The sequence below is a fragment of the Eulemur rufifrons genome, chromosome 17, assembly GCF_041146395.1.
Source record: "Eulemur rufifrons isolate Redbay chromosome 17, OSU_ERuf_1, whole genome shotgun sequence".
Classification (NCBI taxonomy): Eukaryota; Metazoa; Chordata; class Mammalia; order Primates; family Lemuridae; genus Eulemur; species Eulemur rufifrons.
In genome coordinates this window covers 9270570-9288471 of record NC_090999.1, presented here as the reverse complement: position 1 = coordinate 9288471, position 17902 = coordinate 9270570, and the positions used below count along the sequence as shown (strand labels likewise).

Sequence of the window (17902 nt, the reverse complement as noted above, 5' to 3'; positions counted from 1 at the left end):
TCCTTTTCCTCTTTGCCAACTGCCTGAAGGTAGTAGGCGTCTGATCATTCATTTGATGATATTAAATGGTGTATTTCAAATTACTCTAGATAAATAGAGTATTGACCAAAGGTCTTTTCCTTCAATAATAAACATGTATTAAATACCTTCTTTCATGTCAGGAATGGTCCTGGGAAATGAGGAAACATAAGTGAATGAGACTTGTCTCCTGATGTGAGAAGTTTTGTGGAGCAATTTATACTTCCTTGAAATAATGAAAATGAGTTTCCATTGATTTCTATATTCTTTACAAATTTGTTACCACAAGGGTATAGAAGAAATTAAACATCCCAGGATTCTCCCTACTTTGAAAGCTAGCTATAGGCTGATGTTACTGTAGACCGACTTTGAAGCAAATCGCATTTGATTTTAGACTATTAAACTTTTTGTTACTGGAATATAAAATAAAAAAAATAGTCAAGGAATGTAATTCACACATGCCTGGAGTGGTCAGAGGGTTTGATAAAAAATACCTGTGAACTATTACTGAAAGGTTTTTGTGTGGTGTGACACATTTCTTATCCTGTGGTATTTTCAGATATCAAGAAATGAGAAAATGTGGAAAATTTGGTTTGATAAGGAAAATCCTGAGGAGGAGCCTCTTCCAAATTCCTATGATAAATCTCTTGACTGCTTCAGACGTCTTCTCCTTATTAGGTCCTGGTGTCCTGACAGAACCATTGCCCAGGTAAAGAGTACATATTAAAGAGAAAAGTGGGAGAATAAATATATGTTTTTTTGAAATAAGGTCTTGCCCTGTTGCCTGGGCTAGAGTGCAATGGTGCCATCATAGCTTACTGTAACTTCAGACTTCTGGGCTCAACTAATCCTTCTGCCTCAGCCTCCCCATTAGCCACCACACCTGGCTAATTTTTTCCTTTTTTTGTAGACAGGGTCTCACTTTGTTGCTTAGGCTGGTCTCAAACTCCTGGCCTCAAGCAATCCTCTCGCCTTGGCTTCCTAAAGTGTTAGGATTACAGATGTGAGCCATTGTGCCCGGCCAGGAGAATATTTTTAAGGAGAATTTCCTTTTAAATAAAAAATAAAACCAAATGTTAATTTCAATGAGAATTTTCTTGTAGGCTTTTATGTAATTTTCTAGCAAGACAAATGAGAAAAATAGAAAAGTAAACAACAAATAAATGTCTGAGATGCATTATTCATCTTCTTTGGTCCAAATGGTACAGCGAGAGTAAATAAGAAACCATGATTCTCAGGTTGGCATACAGATATAACATAAAGGTAATGCATTATTTTTATATATCATTTTATATTAATTCAAAAATTCTAGGGATAACCCATTTTACCAGTAGTAACACAATGTTTCTTTAAGCAGACAGAATGTAAAGGCATTAGGGTGGAGGGTAGATTGGCGGGAAGGACAGCATGCCCAAACGATAGTCATTTCCCCAGAAAATGTCACAACTCTAGATGTAAGTAGGTTTTGGATGTAAGTAGGTTGTCCTAAAACTGAATTTTACATATGATTTAAGTGTGAATCCCACCTTCAGAAGATTCATCTTTTCAAAGACCTTTAATCTGCTGGCCTAGCATCATGGAAGTTTACTCAGTAAAAAGACTTGTGTGGTTCCTCCACAATTAAAAGTTTAACTCTAATATTTAGCACAGCTTGACTCCTTAAGGGCTTTTCCAAATAAGCCATGGAGTAATAATTGGCCGGGTTTTATAATAGAATGCAGGATGTTTTCCCCTTCACTCTCCAGAGGGAGTGTTAAAAACTTACGGAGTACCACCTCCAAATCCTTGCAGGTACTGCGGAATCATGAAAGCAACTATATTTGACGATTTATTGAGAAAAGAGAAATGAGTTTTGCAATTCAGGGCACTGAAATCACCTTTCCTTTCAGTTTTTCTTCTCAACTTCGTTACTTTTATCTTGCCCAAATGAATTGTCAAGCAGTTGCCTTATTTAAGGCCAGTGTGGAAAGAAAGGTTCAAGTAGTTTCTTTCTTTCCTTTTTTTTTTGGTAGAAAACTTTGATTCAATGCTGAAATTTAAGTCTCCAATGCTGCTTTGTAACTTTGTTGTCCCCAACCCGGCTTATGCCATCCCTAGGCTTTCCATGGCCGTGGCCTCCTAACTGGTCTCCTTTTATTTCTTCTTGCCTGTTGCAGCCCATCCTGTACACGCTGGGAGAAATGGGAAGAACAAGCCATTCCTCGGCTTTTCGAGTCCTGCAATGGCTTGACATGGTCCATACGATAACAAGGTTTAGAAGGTTCTTTTGGAAAAATGTTCTCTCCTCTCTCCTTTTAGTTTCCTTTTGTGATTTTTCAGCCAGACATTTTGGGAAACACTTGAGAAGGTCTATGACGTAGATACCTCAGTCCCTTTTCCCCACAAGCAGTATCAGGTGTTGCTTGTTCTCCATGTCGCGGCTGAGCGTAACTGTGCACAGCTGGGGATACCAGGTTGAAAAAATGCTGCAGTCTCAGAGGGTGTCTCAAAAATACTCAACAAAGGGAAGTCAGCACAGGCGAGGAGGTTTATTTGCTTTTTTTCCTCCTACTCAAAGGTTGAGTCTGTTTCATTGGCACCAGATATCAGAAAAGTTCTTCAGAGTCGTGTGAGAGCAACCTGTGAATATGCGACACTCCGTTTTGAGTCATGCCAATGAGGTGTTGGCTTTCTATAAGGGTCGGCAGGCAGTGCAGAAGCCTGGCTGGCCCACACCTGACTCAGCTCTTACCTGAGTTATTCTGGACGTCCTTGTGCCCCCAGCTGGTGTCTTGTCCTTTTCTGCTTCACGTTCTCTGCATATGTGCCTCTTGTATGGAATGCTCAACACTCTGACCCACCTTGCTGTCCTCTTTGTCTTGATAAATCCCACCCACCATCCAGGCAGCAGCTTGAATGCTCCTTTCACAAGGGAGCCTTCTCTGATATGGTCCTGCAAGATTAATCCGTTTTATGCTTTCATATCACCCTGAGAGTCATGAATCCTTTAAACTAGTTTATTTGCTATGACTTGTTCAATGTATGTTTCATCCTTGGGTGTAGGGACAAGCTTCCTAAAAAGGTAGGGTTATTTGTTCACTTCCCTGTCTCTAAAACCTGCTGTACTTCCTTGGACAGAGAGGAGGTCTTGGACCAAAGGTTCATACCTGTTTTATGTGGAGAATTATCTGGGATGGGGAGACCCAGTAAGGCTTGAAATCATTGCCCTGCTGGCCCAGTGAGACAATGCAGGGTGTTGGATTGAAGTTGAAGTACAAAGGATGAAGAAATGCACTCTTTCTATTAATAGCACATGTATGTGTGGTTTCAAATCCATACCCGCTATGTTGGGAGCATATCTGGAATTACCACATATCCTTACATAATACATATTTGCACCATAGACTTACTGCAGCCTTTAGACTTGGGGTCACTTTGAACCACAGCTGTGACCCTATTTGAGAATATCCCTTTTCCAGAAACATCCCCTTTCTGGGGGTGAAATTCAGTCACCATTTCCATTATAAGTAAAGTGGCTTCCCCCTTTGTTTATTCCAGGGGTTGGCAAACTAGTGCTTAACAACAAAATTTGGCCCACTGCCTATTTAGGTTCAGCTGGTGAGCTAAGAGTGGTTTTTATATTTTTAAATGCTTGAAAATAAGCACTAGAAGAATAATATTTTGTGACATGTGAAAATTACATAACATTCAAATTTTAGTGTCTGTAAAGTTTCTTTGGAACGAAGTCATGCTCGTTTGTTTATGTATTGTCTATGGCTGCTTTTGTGCTACAGTGGCAGAGTTGAGTACTTGCAACATAGATCATTTAGCCAGCAAAGCCTAAAATAGTTAGCCTCTGGCCCCTTAGAATTCCGGCATGTTAGCTCATAGCTTGGACGGTAATGCCTGTGTTGGGTCCTTGCTGAGTTGGACGGCAGTATTGGACATGTTGAGCTCCTTGCTACCCTGGAGTAAAAGCAGTTGAATCTTGATGAGGTGCACTGCAGAGATGCTGCAATGATGGCAGGTCCCCGTGGCTGAGAAACAGCCGCAACTGTGGAATGCCTGTGTTCAGCCTCTGCAGCCCTTCCTGATCACAAAGCTCACTGATCCAGTGACTGCAACTGCATGTGTACATGGAGTAGACTTTTGGAAGTCAAAGAACATGTCAGGCAAACTCTTTAAATATCTTCCAGAAGTCTGCAGAAAAATGTATGGGCATTTATACCCAGGCTAGAGACTTTGATACTAGATCTGGCCAACCTAGAAAAAACATTGAGAGGTATTAATACAAAATTAAATGATATATTCTGTGTCCCAAATTCAACTGAGCTGAACTCTGCCTCCTCAGAACTTCTCCCAACCACTGGAACTAGTAAAGGAGAGGAAGGTTGAAATGGGCAGTCATCTCCAGCAGTGAGGGTCCCAGGCACTGTTTGGTCATTTCATTGCCAATGGCCTACCCTTGCCAGCGAGGGCCCTCACTGCCACTTCTTGGACTTTGGGAAGTCAGGTGGTGTGCTTATCCCCAAAGTCATCTGGAAAGAGTTGCCAAGGCAGGAAAACCTGTGTACTGTACCAAGCTGGCCTGCCTCTTAATCTGCCATTGATATGGGGCCAGGGATGTCATGAGGAGGAATGATGGCTTTAGAAGAAGGGTGAGATCCACAGTAAAACAGCCCAGCTCTTTCTGAATTAGCAGCTATGAGTTTAGGGAATGGGAACACTCATCTTTTTGTTTTTTGCATTGTCATGAGGAAGATGGATATTTCCTGAGAGACTGCTTTTAAAAGAGACCCTTTACTGGGTCATGTGAATAATAAACTTGTGTGGGGAGTTTTCACAAACCAGGGAATCAGGAGGCAGGACCGCTCTGGTCATTCAACAGTCCAGCTCATCAGCACCCGTTTCCCCTCTTTTACCAAGACGCAGCGGTGATGGTGAGCCAGGAGATTCCCTCGCTGTGCCCACTACCCTCCCACTCTAACCTGCACAGAGGGCAAACATGATAGGGACACCATACCAATTTGTCAGCGCAGAGACTTGGGATACAATAATCATTTTGAGGATGAACAGGGGATAGCAAGATAGTCAAGATGACGGAAGAGCCTGTATTTCTGGCTGAAATAAAACTCTGATGCTTTTAAGTCAAAGACAATGGCTTAACCAGCTCCATCTCCCTTTTGGTCCAGGCCTGTTGGAAACCCCATCTGATTCAAGGGAAGCTCCATCTGAAGCTGTTTTGTGTTTCTCCGGGAAGCTGAGTGGGGAGGCCCACCTGCTTGGCCCTTCGTTGGGTTCCAGGTCATGCTGCACCTGCAGCGTGGCCATGTTTGTTACGTGAGGACGATTATCCTGGGGAATCCCACTGGGGAGAGAAACCTGGCTTTTACCCACCTGAGGTGGGAGAAGACATCAGAATAGGAGGAGAATTGTCTTTGAGGGAATCTGATCATTTATGAGAGGGAGAAGATAGAGTAAGGGTCATATTCACAATACTGTTTGTTGAAAAATAAGTTGTAACTGTTTTACCATGTTTGCAATAGGACCGTGTTGTTACTAGAAAGTTTTCATGGTTGATAATAAAGTTGACAAAGTCGGTGATATTGTGAGCAGGGATTTCATTCAAAACAAAATTAACAGTGAAGGGGAAGAGCCAAAGATGGGAAGAGGTGGTGACAATGATGGAGAGAAAGGTTATGGATTAATTCTCTAAAAAATTCATTTATTCATTCAATGAGTATCTAATAAATTTCATTCAATAAGTAGTCATTCGATAATTATCTATTTGATAAGTCTCCATTAAATTCTAGGCATTGTGTTGCTTACTTGATTATTTAAATGCATATATATTTGCCTTAAAGTGTCCTAAACAATAGCATTTTCTAACATTTTTATTTTTCATGTATAACAAGAAGCATCCAGTATATTGAGGTGGGTTCCAGACCAGAAGTCATACAACTTTTGTTCTGGTCTTTTAAGTGTATGATTTTGTGTTGAGCAAGCAACACAGCCTCCTTGGCTATAGAATGGGAATATGAACAAACAAGCAAACAAACACACACACACAAAAGTCTCTGTCCTTTTCCTCTGGCAGAGTTAGTGTGGACATATTCATTCAATGATGAATTTTGGAAACCACGCTGCCTTATATACATGAAGAGATTGGAGCTATTTTTGTTGACTTGTGTACTGTTTGTGGCAGGCCCGCAAGTACATCATGGACTCTATGGGGGAAAGATACGCAGAAGGATTTATCCTGGACTTGGAAAAGACGTGGGAGGAATCTGATCCACGGACACCACTCATCTGTCTCCTGTCTATGGGCTCAGACCCCACAGATTCCATCATCGCCTTGGGGAAGAGATTAAAAATAGAAACCCGTTATGTGTCCATGGGCCAGGGCCAGGAGGTCCATGCTCGGAAGCTCTTGCAGCAGACCATGGCAAATGTAAGACTGAATGTCTGTGCTATGCTGTTGCTATTACAGGTGATGGGATAGCAACGCAGAAAAAAAATCATGAATCACTAGGAGTTTAAATTTATGTGCTGCATGCTGTTTACTAAACAGGGAAAGGTATGAAATCTTTTAGAAAATTTTCATGGAGAAACAGATACAAACTTAAAACTTTTATGCCGAGCCTTGACCTATATGGAAAACTTATCCAACCAGCACATCTGAGTTTTCAATTTGGATAATATAGATATTACTGTACTTAGAATAAAAACCACTTTCATTAACAAAACATTTGTTTAATTTGAATTTAAAATAAATAATTATGTAATTGTAGTTTCAGGCAGGTAAATTTTTAGCAATTTAAATGGATCACTTCTAACCTTCATTTTGTTCATGTTTTCTGTTTAATAGTTTAACTGCAAGTAAAATAAAAAAGTCTTTATTTTTATGAGCATGCTCATAACTTTTAAAACAATAGTGTTTAAAAAGTTCTGTAAAAAAGCTTGTATTAAAAGTTTTGAGGCAATATGGGAGAACAAACCAAGTACCTAGTAAAATGGTCTACTCAGATGAAAATAAAATCAGTTAGATGAAAATAAAACGTATAATACAGAGTATGACAATCTCAAAGAAAACAACATGGCTAAAGGATTCCATGGGTGATCATGATGCATCAGAGTTTTCAGGTAAGAAATTTAGATCAGGATTTACCTCATGCTAGATGAAAGAGAGCCACCAAAGCTTTTTTGTTGTTATTGTTTTTTTTTTTAATCTCTCCTTGAGAGATCTGAAATAGTTTGTAATATATCTTTGTGTATTTAGGCATTTTTCCCTTGAAAGAAGGCTCATTGCTTTTTATCACATTTTATTTATTTTTATTTCAGCTTATTACAGGGGTACAAATGTTTGGGTTACGCATATTGCCTTTGCCCCACCTGAGTCAGAGCTTCAAGCATGCCCATCCTCCAGACAGTGGGTACCGCACCCATTAGGTGTGCTTATACTCATCTCCTTCTCCCCCCTCCCACCTGCCCGACACCCGATGAGTGTTACTACTACATGTGCGCTTAAGTGTTGATCTTTTATATTTAATTTTTTTGTTTTGAATTATCGACAATGCCAGTTGAATTTTTCAAAGGGCAAAATCTAGATAGTTTATTAAGTAGTAAATGCTATATAATTTCTGAAGAAAATATAAGGGACTAGGTGAACTCCTTAAATTACCTGTTTTTATATGTAACTCTACTAAGATTTTAGATCTGGTGTTTGATTTGCTTTTTGGAAAAAGAAATAACTCATATTACTCTAGTTAATGATCCAAAGCAAGTTACAGGAAATCATTTCAAGATTATGATCTGGACATTGTAGATAATTTTAGCAAAAGTATCCTATGGATTAGATATTGAGGAAATTTTTATTGCTTGACCCCAAACTTTGCCTGAGTTGCTTTACACAAAGAATCTTCCTATAGAATAATATATGCAAAATATGTGGCTTGTTATTTTCTAAGGCTCTTGCTCTTAGAGGTGGTCAGATTTTCAGGGACAGTTCTTCCACGTTCTACAGGATGTATGTCTGCTGCCAGGATTCTGGGGACTAGTGGGAGAAGGGAGGTAGCAGGTCTCCAAATTCAGCAGGTACCTGTTTCACCCGTTTCCAGTGTGGTACCTATTCCTGTAATGTGCCGACGGCCCCCCTTCCAGACCACCCTGTCTGTTTTGCCTTCTACAGAAAATCAATTTCCTTTTTGATTAGGGGAGGCGAGAACATGTTGGGAGCTAGACTTTCAATCTTCTTCTTTTAGCCAACTCCCCCCCCCCCCACTTCCAGGGGTACCTTGTGCCACCTTTTCTTGAGAATTTTGGGAATTATGTGGTATAAATCAGCTTTCCCTAAATGCCAGTTTGGGATTCAGCTTTCTTGAGTCAGTTTTAAATGCTATTGATATTGTCTTCATCCTCACTGTCTTTGTCTGTAAGAGTTCATGCCTTAAAAAAGAAAACCCTTCATTGAAGTTTTAATGGAATTTAAGGAGGGAGCTGAGCTGAGTATATGTTTTCAACCAACCATCTTTACTTGGAAGTACTATTATCTCTTTTCTATGTTTTGCTTTGGTCATTTTCATGACTGCTGCCATGTAGTATGACTACAACTGGCGTGCTCGTATACTGTGGGACAAATGCTTGGACCAGGAAAAAAATATAACTTATCTCAATTAAACATTATTGTCTCCTAAAGTTTGACCTAGATTAATTTAAAGTAGTCAGTGTACTTTTTTATTAAATTCCAATTATTTAATTTCCAAAGAACCTAGTGAGTTAAATCTCTGTGTAAAATATAAGATCATCTAATTTCCATTTACTATTGTTGACTTAGGGAGGGTGGGCACTTCTGCAGAACTGCCACCTGGGACTTGATTTCATGGATGAGCTGATGGACATAATTACAGAAACTGAGATGGTACATGACGCGTTCCGCCTTTGGGTGACCACCGAGGTCCATAAGCAGTTCCCCATTACACTCCTTCAGATGTCCATTAAATTTGCCAATGAGCCTCCACAGGGCCTCCGGGCAGGACTGAAAAGAACATATGGTGGTGAGTCTGTGGGAGTTTTTTGTACTTACGTTGTTTTCTTAAAGAAATTATAAAAAGCAGAATTAGCTAGGATACAGTTACGCCAAGTAGTGCTATTATTTAACCTGATGGGGAGGTGGTGGTCCCCTGTTGTCGTCTTCCCTGTGGAATATGTCCCGGCAGTGTTGGGGAGTCAGATCTGCGATTTCCCACCTTTTATTTTCCTGTTTTCCCAGTATTGCTCTGCTTAAGCCTATGCTGTTCTCCAGCTAGACGCCTGCCTTTTCTGTTGACATCAAGCATTGACAGTGTTGCCGTTTATGGTCTTTATGCTCCATACCTAAAGCAGTACAGTAGCCTCTTCCAAGAGCAGGGTCTGCATTAAAGCGGTGGCCTGCCTTCGTTTCCTTAGGGCCATGGATCAGAATGTGAGCGAAGTTAAAACTCAAATAGCAACAAAAACAGACAAAAGTGGCCCTCCAGTCATGACTGGCACTGAGATTGTTTTCTCTGCTTTTCCTTCCTCTGCTTCATAGCTTTGTATCTGGGACTCGTGGTCGTGAAAAGAGTGTGGGACGTGGATTCAGGAGTCCCGATTCTGGCCCTTCCTGGTGACAAACACTTGGTTCTCTTGGGTGCTCATCACTCACATAACCTGAGTTTCAATGTTCTCGTTTGTAAAATAGGGACAATAAAGTCTATCCAGGAGGATTGAAATAAATTGTAACTAAGATAGTGTGTTTAATAATAAGAAGAAATATAATTATTGTGCTTCAATCTGGAAAAATCTGTGAACAGATTTTTGGGGGGATTGCTAACAGGACTCAAATTCTTGCCAATCTTTAAGATAATGTGGGGATAAAATAGTGGTGGAAGGATAATGGCAGTAAAAAAAAAATCAGACAATATATAATTATGTATTCAATATAACATATGAATATATAATAATCATTATTTGGGGCATGTTTTCTGGTTGCAACGAGCTTCTATACGTACTATTTTAATTAACATTGAATTAGTTAACATTAATTAGTTAATGCCCCAAATAATAATGTAATAATAATTACCATTAGTAGTAGTTATAGTATTTATTTTAACTGCCATTACCCTTCCATCTCAGTTTTATCTCCACATTATCTTGGTAGATTGGCAAGAGCTTGAACCATGTTAGAAGTCTCCTTCCTTCCACCCCCAAATCTCTTCGAAAAATTTTCAGAGAGAAATGGCCTCTGGACACCCGGAAGCTAAATTATAATTGTCATATGAGTATAGTAAAAATAATTCAAAATAAGCAAAGTTTAATATCAGGAGTTTACAATAGTAATTAGTTACTTACAAAAGTAATAAAAAATAAAGACATTTGAGAGATGATACATTTTTCACCCAACTGACCACAACAGGTGTGAGCCAAGACCTGCTGGACGTGAGCTCTGGGGCCCAGTGGAAGCCCATGCTGTACGCGGTTGCTTTCCTGCACTCCACCGTCCAGGAGAGGCGCAAGTTTGGCCCCCTGGGGTGGAATATCCCCTATGAATTTAATCAAGCAGACTTTAACGCCACCGTGCAGTTCATCCAAAACCACCTGGATGACATGGATATCAAAAAGGTACTGCTGTGCATGCCTCTGCTGCTGGTGCTTGTGGGCCTGGGTTGCTGAGCTCCACATGAACACTGAGCTTTGGGGCAAACCAGCTGAGAGTGAGGATTTGCAGCGCTTACAAAATCATCTTTAAGTCCTAGCAATTTGGGTCACACTGGCCTCTTGATTTCAGGAAAAAAAGTGGAAAAATTTTGATTATCATTTTATTTTCCAAAGGCAACTTGACATTCTAAATATAACAACCTAAGAGAAGCTGTTGTTGGTGGGATGGATGGATGGAGAAACTTGTTTTTTAAAATCCTGAAAAATGAAAATGAAAGTCTTGATTACGGTTGAACTGTGTGCTTTTTAAAGACTGCCTGAATATTATCAAAAGTGGACTTTTTTTCTGTTAATATTAAAGTATGAAAACATATGAATGCATTAAGAGAGTCTATCTCAAATCATGGACATGAGCTTTGAGTACCCCTTCATGTTTGCCTATTTAATTTTCTCCACACTTTCTCTTCGCATGACTGATGAGGAGGGGCTGACTGAACGACATGGGTGGAAGTGAATGCATGCATGTTTCTTGGCAGGGAAAATGGCGCAGAGACAGTCACCAGTTCTGCATAACGATTCTCTAATTTTTCCCAGGGCATCTCCTGGACCACCGTCCACTACATGATAGGAGAGATTCAGTATGGAGGTAGGGTCACTGATGACTACGATAAGAGACTGTTGAACACATTTGCTGAGGTTTGGTTCAGTGAAAACATGTTTGGACCAGATTTCAGTTTTTACCAAGGATACAATATTCCAAAGTGCAGCACAGTGGATAGCTATCTTCAATATATCCAGGTTTGTCAACTTCAGAATTTTATGCATATTGCAAATATCCATAGCCATTTGACCTTTTTGATATTTATTTACACTACATATACTGCTTTTAAATTGTTCATGGTGATATATACTACAGCATTTGCTATAGATGCTTTCTTCGTATTTTTATATTCACCTGATGATTGAAATATTTCTATTTGTTCCGAGTGTGTGTTGTGTGTGAATTCTTTCTCCATCCTCCTTCTGTTTTAATGCTTCGGGGAAGAATTTTCTTTGGGGAGATGATAGATGGGGCAGATTTAGAACTAGGAGACTGACATAGATCACCTGGAGCTCTCTGCCCGTGAGACGTCAGCTACCACAGCAGGAGGGCAAAGGCAGCTTCTGACTCAATCTTTTCGGTTTTTCAATCCTCTTGACTAATCCTGTGACATCTATTCTTTAATCCTTGCCTAATGAACAGTGTAGGGATGGGTCCAGGAACCTGCTTTGTATGAGAGCTTCCTCTAAGACACGGGTTCTCAACTTGGGCACAGTTGACATTCGGGCCTGGCTCGTTCTCTGTCGCAGGGCTGGCCTGTGCATCGCAGGGTGTCTAGAGCATCCCTGGGCTCTACCCGCTAGAGGCCAGTAGCAGCCCCCTACACACGTGTGAGAACCAAAAACGTCTCCTGACATTGCCAAATGTCTGCTGAGGGGCAAAATTGTCCCTGGTTGAGAAACATTGCTCTGAGAAGGGAATAAGGTAGGTTTTGACAGGAAATTTGGGAATATGTAGAGAAAAGAAATCTGATTTTCAAGGTGACTACATTTTCTGCCTCTATACCTTAAATTTATTGGAACATTATTTAGCAGTGTCTTTGGTCTCTGTCTACGATTTATCTCAGAGTAAACAAACTAAAGCACAACAGCCCCAAAAGGCTAAATGTATCAGTATATTTACAGGTTTTTTTTTTTGATATATAAATGTAATGAGCTTATTATATATTATCACCTCTACATTTTTATTAATTCAAATCAAATATATTTGTCTTAATGTACTCCATATGTTTTTAAATCATCAGCACTGAATAGGAAATATACCCATGAAGGTATAAATTTAGGGGTGCCTGAACATGTATACATTCTTTATATACTCCCCTTTCACAGTGCGTTTGAGGGAACTCATAAGAAGACATGTAAAAAAGCATAAAATAAGGGAGGAGAAAGGAAGAAAAATATGAATATGACAATAATTAAGGATAAGATTCATACATGTATGTCAAGTTGTAGACAAATTTGCCTTTTTTTGAAGTGATTGGGGAAGGTTTTTGCCCATTTGTTCTTCTTCTGGCTGTTTCTCGTGCTCCATCTCTCTGTTTTTCTCTCTGACTCTACTGCTACTGCAATATTTCTCTCCTTTCCTAGTCTCTTTTTTCCCTGGGAGAGTACAGCTCCCACCTGCAGCCTTATTCGGGTCACGATTACTAAAACTGTCATTTCCCGATATTTTATAAACATAATAACCATTAGTTATACAACATTTATTTAAACAACTGGTTAGAATTAGATTAGACTATCAGAAAACAAAGTACCCATCCACAGCGTCCTTCCTACTTCACATATCATAAAACAAGACAGTATCTCTTTGATTAAATTTTGCTTGAGGTGTAGACTTCAAAAGAATCATGAGCCTCTTTTTATGTTTCTCAATGTTAATTCTCTTTTCAAGGCAACTTTTGATTCTTTTCTGGAGGAATTATTGAGGTTTGTAGCCTAACACAAATAAGACATATCATGTAAATGCTTATCCCAATGAAAGCACTTTTATTTCCTGAGATAGTATAATTTAACACCTGCTTATCCTGGGGTGTTTGTCGTTCAGAGCTTGCCTGCCTACGACAGCCCTGAGGTGTTTGGGCTGCACCCCAATGCCGACATCACCTACCAGAGCAAGCTGGCCAAAGACGTGCTGGACGCCATCCTTGGCATCCAACCCAAGGACAGCTCTGGTGCTGGGGATGAGACCCGGGAGGCTGTGGTGGCCCGGCTGGCTGACGACATGCTGGAGAAGCTGCCCCCTGACTACGGCCCCTTTGAAGTGAGTTGATGAAATCCTGACCGAGTGTCAGCTGGGGATGTGTCTGTCTGGGGGAGTGAGGAAGAAGAAAGGAGGGCAAAAATTAACTTTTCTGAAATTAAAAAAAATTATTTTAAAAACAGGCTCCTGAAAGAGCCAGAAAAAAGAAGTTTTTGAATCCATCAATGTGTTTCAAAATATAAACAATAAGGAAACCTGTTGAGAATGTTAATTTTTATTGTTAATTTACAAACATGTACTGACTGGTTAGGATTGCTTTTCCAGAACCTTCCCCAAGGTACTTTATGTTGTCATTTGTTCAAAGGAAAGCCATGTATTTTCAGAGTAATGCACCTGATTATTAAAAAAATACATATTGTATAGTTTAACGGACACCTTAAAATTCAGGCCTTGTTAATTTCAGGGAGTCTGTATTTATATCATTCCTCTCTGCACCTTCCTCCTCTCACTAATTTTGAAAATTGATGTATTTTAGTGTATAAGTAGCTTTTAAGCAAATTTGTAATTATAAAAGTTAATTTTTAGATATTTTAATGAATACTGTAAAAAGATTTACCCTGATAGTATTTTTTAAAATCTTTGATAAAACCAAAAGCAAGTGGCTTGCTTTCCCTGCAGTCTTAAGAGATGACCTGGACAATCGCATGGCACTTTTGGCACAAAGCCACCGTGTTTCTTTGTACATTGTCCGTTTGCCACTTGGTTTTCAAATGGAATCCTGTAGCGTTTTGTGTCTATTGCATCCTACCATTTTCTACTAAGCGGGTTATTTTAGCTGCTGGCACTACGGTCAAACTCCAGGACCTGTCATTAAGGGGATAATTTTCCTGAAAGAATCTCTGATAACTTGCTAGGAGAAAATCAATACTGTTATCAGCTTTCATAAGCACTCTTCATTATAGGATCAGGAAAGAGGTCATTCACAACTAACAGGGGTTTAAATATTTATGAAGCAATAAAAATATCTAAAAATAGAATAAAAGCTACATAAATAAGCATAGTAAGTAGCAGCATTTAGAAGAGTCTCCCTCCTTTTGCTGAATTTGTCAGTGCTACCTTAGGATAAAGCAAATCAGCCTAGCACAATATCTTACCTATAGAGGACTCTCAACAAATACTTACAGGATGATAATGGACGGATGGATGGGTGGATGGACAGGTGGATGTGTGGATAGATGGATGCTTTTTCATGGAAAAAAAGAAAGCTTTTAAAATGGAAGTCTAGTTTTTTGAGACAATCAGCATAATGGTTGTGTGTGTACATGTCTGCTTGTGTATGTCCGTGTGTGACAGTAAGTGAATATTTCCCAATCAACACATTTGCTTTTTGGAAGACTGCATGATTGTGGTCATGCATTTGACATTCTTCTGTGAATTTATGGCTGCCCGTTCTTTCCCACATGGTATGAAAATTTGGACTGGTCATCTAACAGGTGTTTTCTTTCTTCTTTTTTTCTGCCATTAAAAAAAATAAAGGCTTATTACTTATGGAATTGTAAGAATTCGGACCTCTTCAGAAGCCCCAGGGCACCAGCTCCATAAAATCCTTAGTAGCTGTCTAATTTTTAATGTGTGTTTTGAACATCTCCATGGCAGGTAAAAGAGAGGCTGCAGAAGATGGGGCCATTCCAGCCAATGAACATTTTCCTCAGGCAGGAAATAGACAGAATGCAAAGGGTACTCAGCCTTGTCCGAAGCACCCTGACTGAGCTAAAACTTGCTATTGACGGCACCATTATCATGAGCGAAAATCTACGAGATGCGTTGGACTGCATGTTTGATGCCAGAATCCCTGCTTGGTGGAAAAAAGTACGTATAAACCTACTTTTATCCTACCTAATCACTTATTGTTGTGAACAGTTGTAAAAGGCAAGTGGAAAGCATCTTAGGATAATTTACTCAAAATGGTTCTTTTGCTTAGGGACTAAGCTCCTTATAGCCCTGTATTTTTAGACTGTAAGTAGGGAAGAAATTATATAGCTATTTCCACATATCAGGTGTTTGGTGGTCAATTTACATGCATTATTTCATGTAAATTTTGCATTTTATTGCCCTGATTTTACAGATTAGGAACTTGAAGTTGGGAGAGGTTAAGTCTTTTCCCAGATCACATGTCTAAGAAGTCCAAGAATCAGAATTTAAACCCAAGCCCTTGGACTCCAAAGCCCATGATGTTAATTTCATAGATGGAAATGTGTCAAGACACATACATACATCAAAAGTCACACCAAAAAGAAAAAAAAAGTCCCTGCTGTGTCTGTAAATATGGTGTATAGTACGTAAATCTCAAAATAATAAGATAATAATTTAACAGCATGCTTACTGATTACCTGTTGGTAATTGTGCTAAAGGCAGATATAGATTTAAGGAATAATTTTCCACTTGGAAAAGTAAAATGAGTTCTTGTCTTTATAAGTAGAAAAATAAGTGTGTTTTAGGAGAGGACGTTTGAATGGATAGAGCCTAAATGACATTCTTCTCTTTGTGCTGTATTTAAGAGTGTGTGTGTGTGTGTGTGTGTGTGTTTGTTGTGTACGGATACCCATTTTATGGGGAAATGTAAATGAGATTGTGAAGATTGATTATGGTCGAGAAAATACATGGGAAAAGAATGAGCATTGTTGCTGTCAGCTAGAACGTATTTCCTGGGAAAATCTGGATCTGCCACGTGGATTGTTTACCCTCTGACCACTGCCATCATCCAGGGCGACCCCACCCACAGTGTGAACCCATCAGGGGCTGGCCTGACAGCTCACTCTCACAGTGTCTCTGCTCCCAAGACTCTCCCTTCTCCACTTCACGATGCATATGCCCTGCCATACCTGGAGGTTAGAAGGAGGAGGAAACTAGGACATAAATGCGGTGTACGGACGTGACAGGATTCACTCCTTTACAGTCTGAAGTTATGGATGTAAATGAAACCATGGAAGGAATATAGGAATGGAAAAAACATGCTCCTCCCCATAGGACAGTGTTTGAAGATGACAAGATTTAACGTGTGAGTGTAGGAGTAGGGGAGTGAAATGGAATAGACACTGGGGTCATTACAGAGCAGAAGGTCATGAGATAAGAAAGTAGGATGTTAAATTTGTCATTCACATGGATGCTGAAGTCACCCTAAAATGATTAATGAAAGTAAATGAAGGCAGCATATGGGCTGCATGAACTTACTCTGGGCCAGAATACCTGGGTTCAAATCATCTCTCTTCTGAGCTGTGCAACCTGGGGTAAGCTAACTGGCTTGCTGTGCCTCAATTTCCTTATCTGTACAATGGTAAAATGGAAATGATAGCATTATGTAATTCCTAGCATTTTGTGAGGATTAAATGAATTGATATATAAAGTGCTTTGAACAGTGCCTGGGATACGGCCAGTGCTATGTAAGTGCTGTGTTTATTATTAGCAAAACCACACTACCACTACCACCACAGCGACCACCTCCATCACCACCACCACCACCACCACCGTCATCATCACCATCTCTACCAACACCACCATCACGATGACCACCACCTCCACCACCACCACTATCACTACCTCTATCATCACTACTGCCACCACCTGCACCTCCACCACCTCCACCATCATCATCATCACCGCCTCTACCAACCACACCAATATGACGATCACCACCACCTCCTCCTCCACCTCCATCTCCACCTCCACCACCACCAACTCCACCACCTCCTCTACCACCTCCACCTCCACCACCTCCTCCACCATCACCACCGCCACCACCACCAACACCATCATCATCATCATCCTCATGATTACTTGGGGGATTGAGTGGAAGAGTAAACCAGAAGCCAAATTCCTTGATGAATAAAAGGCAGTGACCAGTAGGTGACAGAAACCAGAAGGGGTAAGGACAGTATGTCCACATGACATGAGACTCAAAGGAAGAGAATGATGTGACATGATGACCTGACAATCACAGTCAGAAATGACAAGGGCATCTACTCCTCCCCTGGTTCTGAGGGCTGTGGGGTACGAGGAAAGCAGCAGCCTACATTTTGGGAAGGCTGCAAAGGAATCAGTCTGTCCTGGGTGTGGGTGGGGAACAGACTTCAGTCAAGAGAGGGGTGGAGGAATGCTCAGGAAAGAGGCTGAAGATCTAGAGGAGTTTTCTGGCCATGGCACTGAAGATGCTGAAGGGCCATTGGGAAGGCTTGGGAGGCAAGAGGGCTGGGATTGGGTCAGATTGAGGGAGGCTCAGGGAGGGCAGCACGTAGAGGTAAAATTGGGGCATGGGGGAGGCTTGGCTCTCTGCTGGCTACCTGGCTAAATGGGAAGGTCATAGGACGCGTTTAGTGTTGATCCCTGGATATCTCACCCAGGGCGTCGGCAGATTCCAAGGTAGTGAGTGCTGCA

The 17902-nt window shown here is 40.4% G+C and overlaps 1 protein-coding gene across 1 annotated transcript in view; it reads left to right on the top strand.

The window, feature by feature from the left end:
- Window positions 1–17902, top strand: part of DNAH5 (dynein axonemal heavy chain 5) — a 197793-nt gene that overhangs the window by 165726 nt on the left and 14165 nt on the right. Inside the window, exons 70-76 of the mRNA XM_069492049.1 lie at window positions 578–727; window positions 6203–6448; window positions 8831–9050; window positions 10430–10635; window positions 11266–11469; window positions 13316–13531; window positions 15128–15340. Of these exons, the coding sequence (XP_069348150.1) occupies window positions 578–727; window positions 6203–6448; window positions 8831–9050; window positions 10430–10635; window positions 11266–11469; window positions 13316–13531; window positions 15128–15340 (1455 nt within the window). The remainder of the gene's footprint in view (window positions 1–577; window positions 728–6202; window positions 6449–8830; window positions 9051–10429; window positions 10636–11265; window positions 11470–13315; window positions 13532–15127; window positions 15341–17902) is intronic.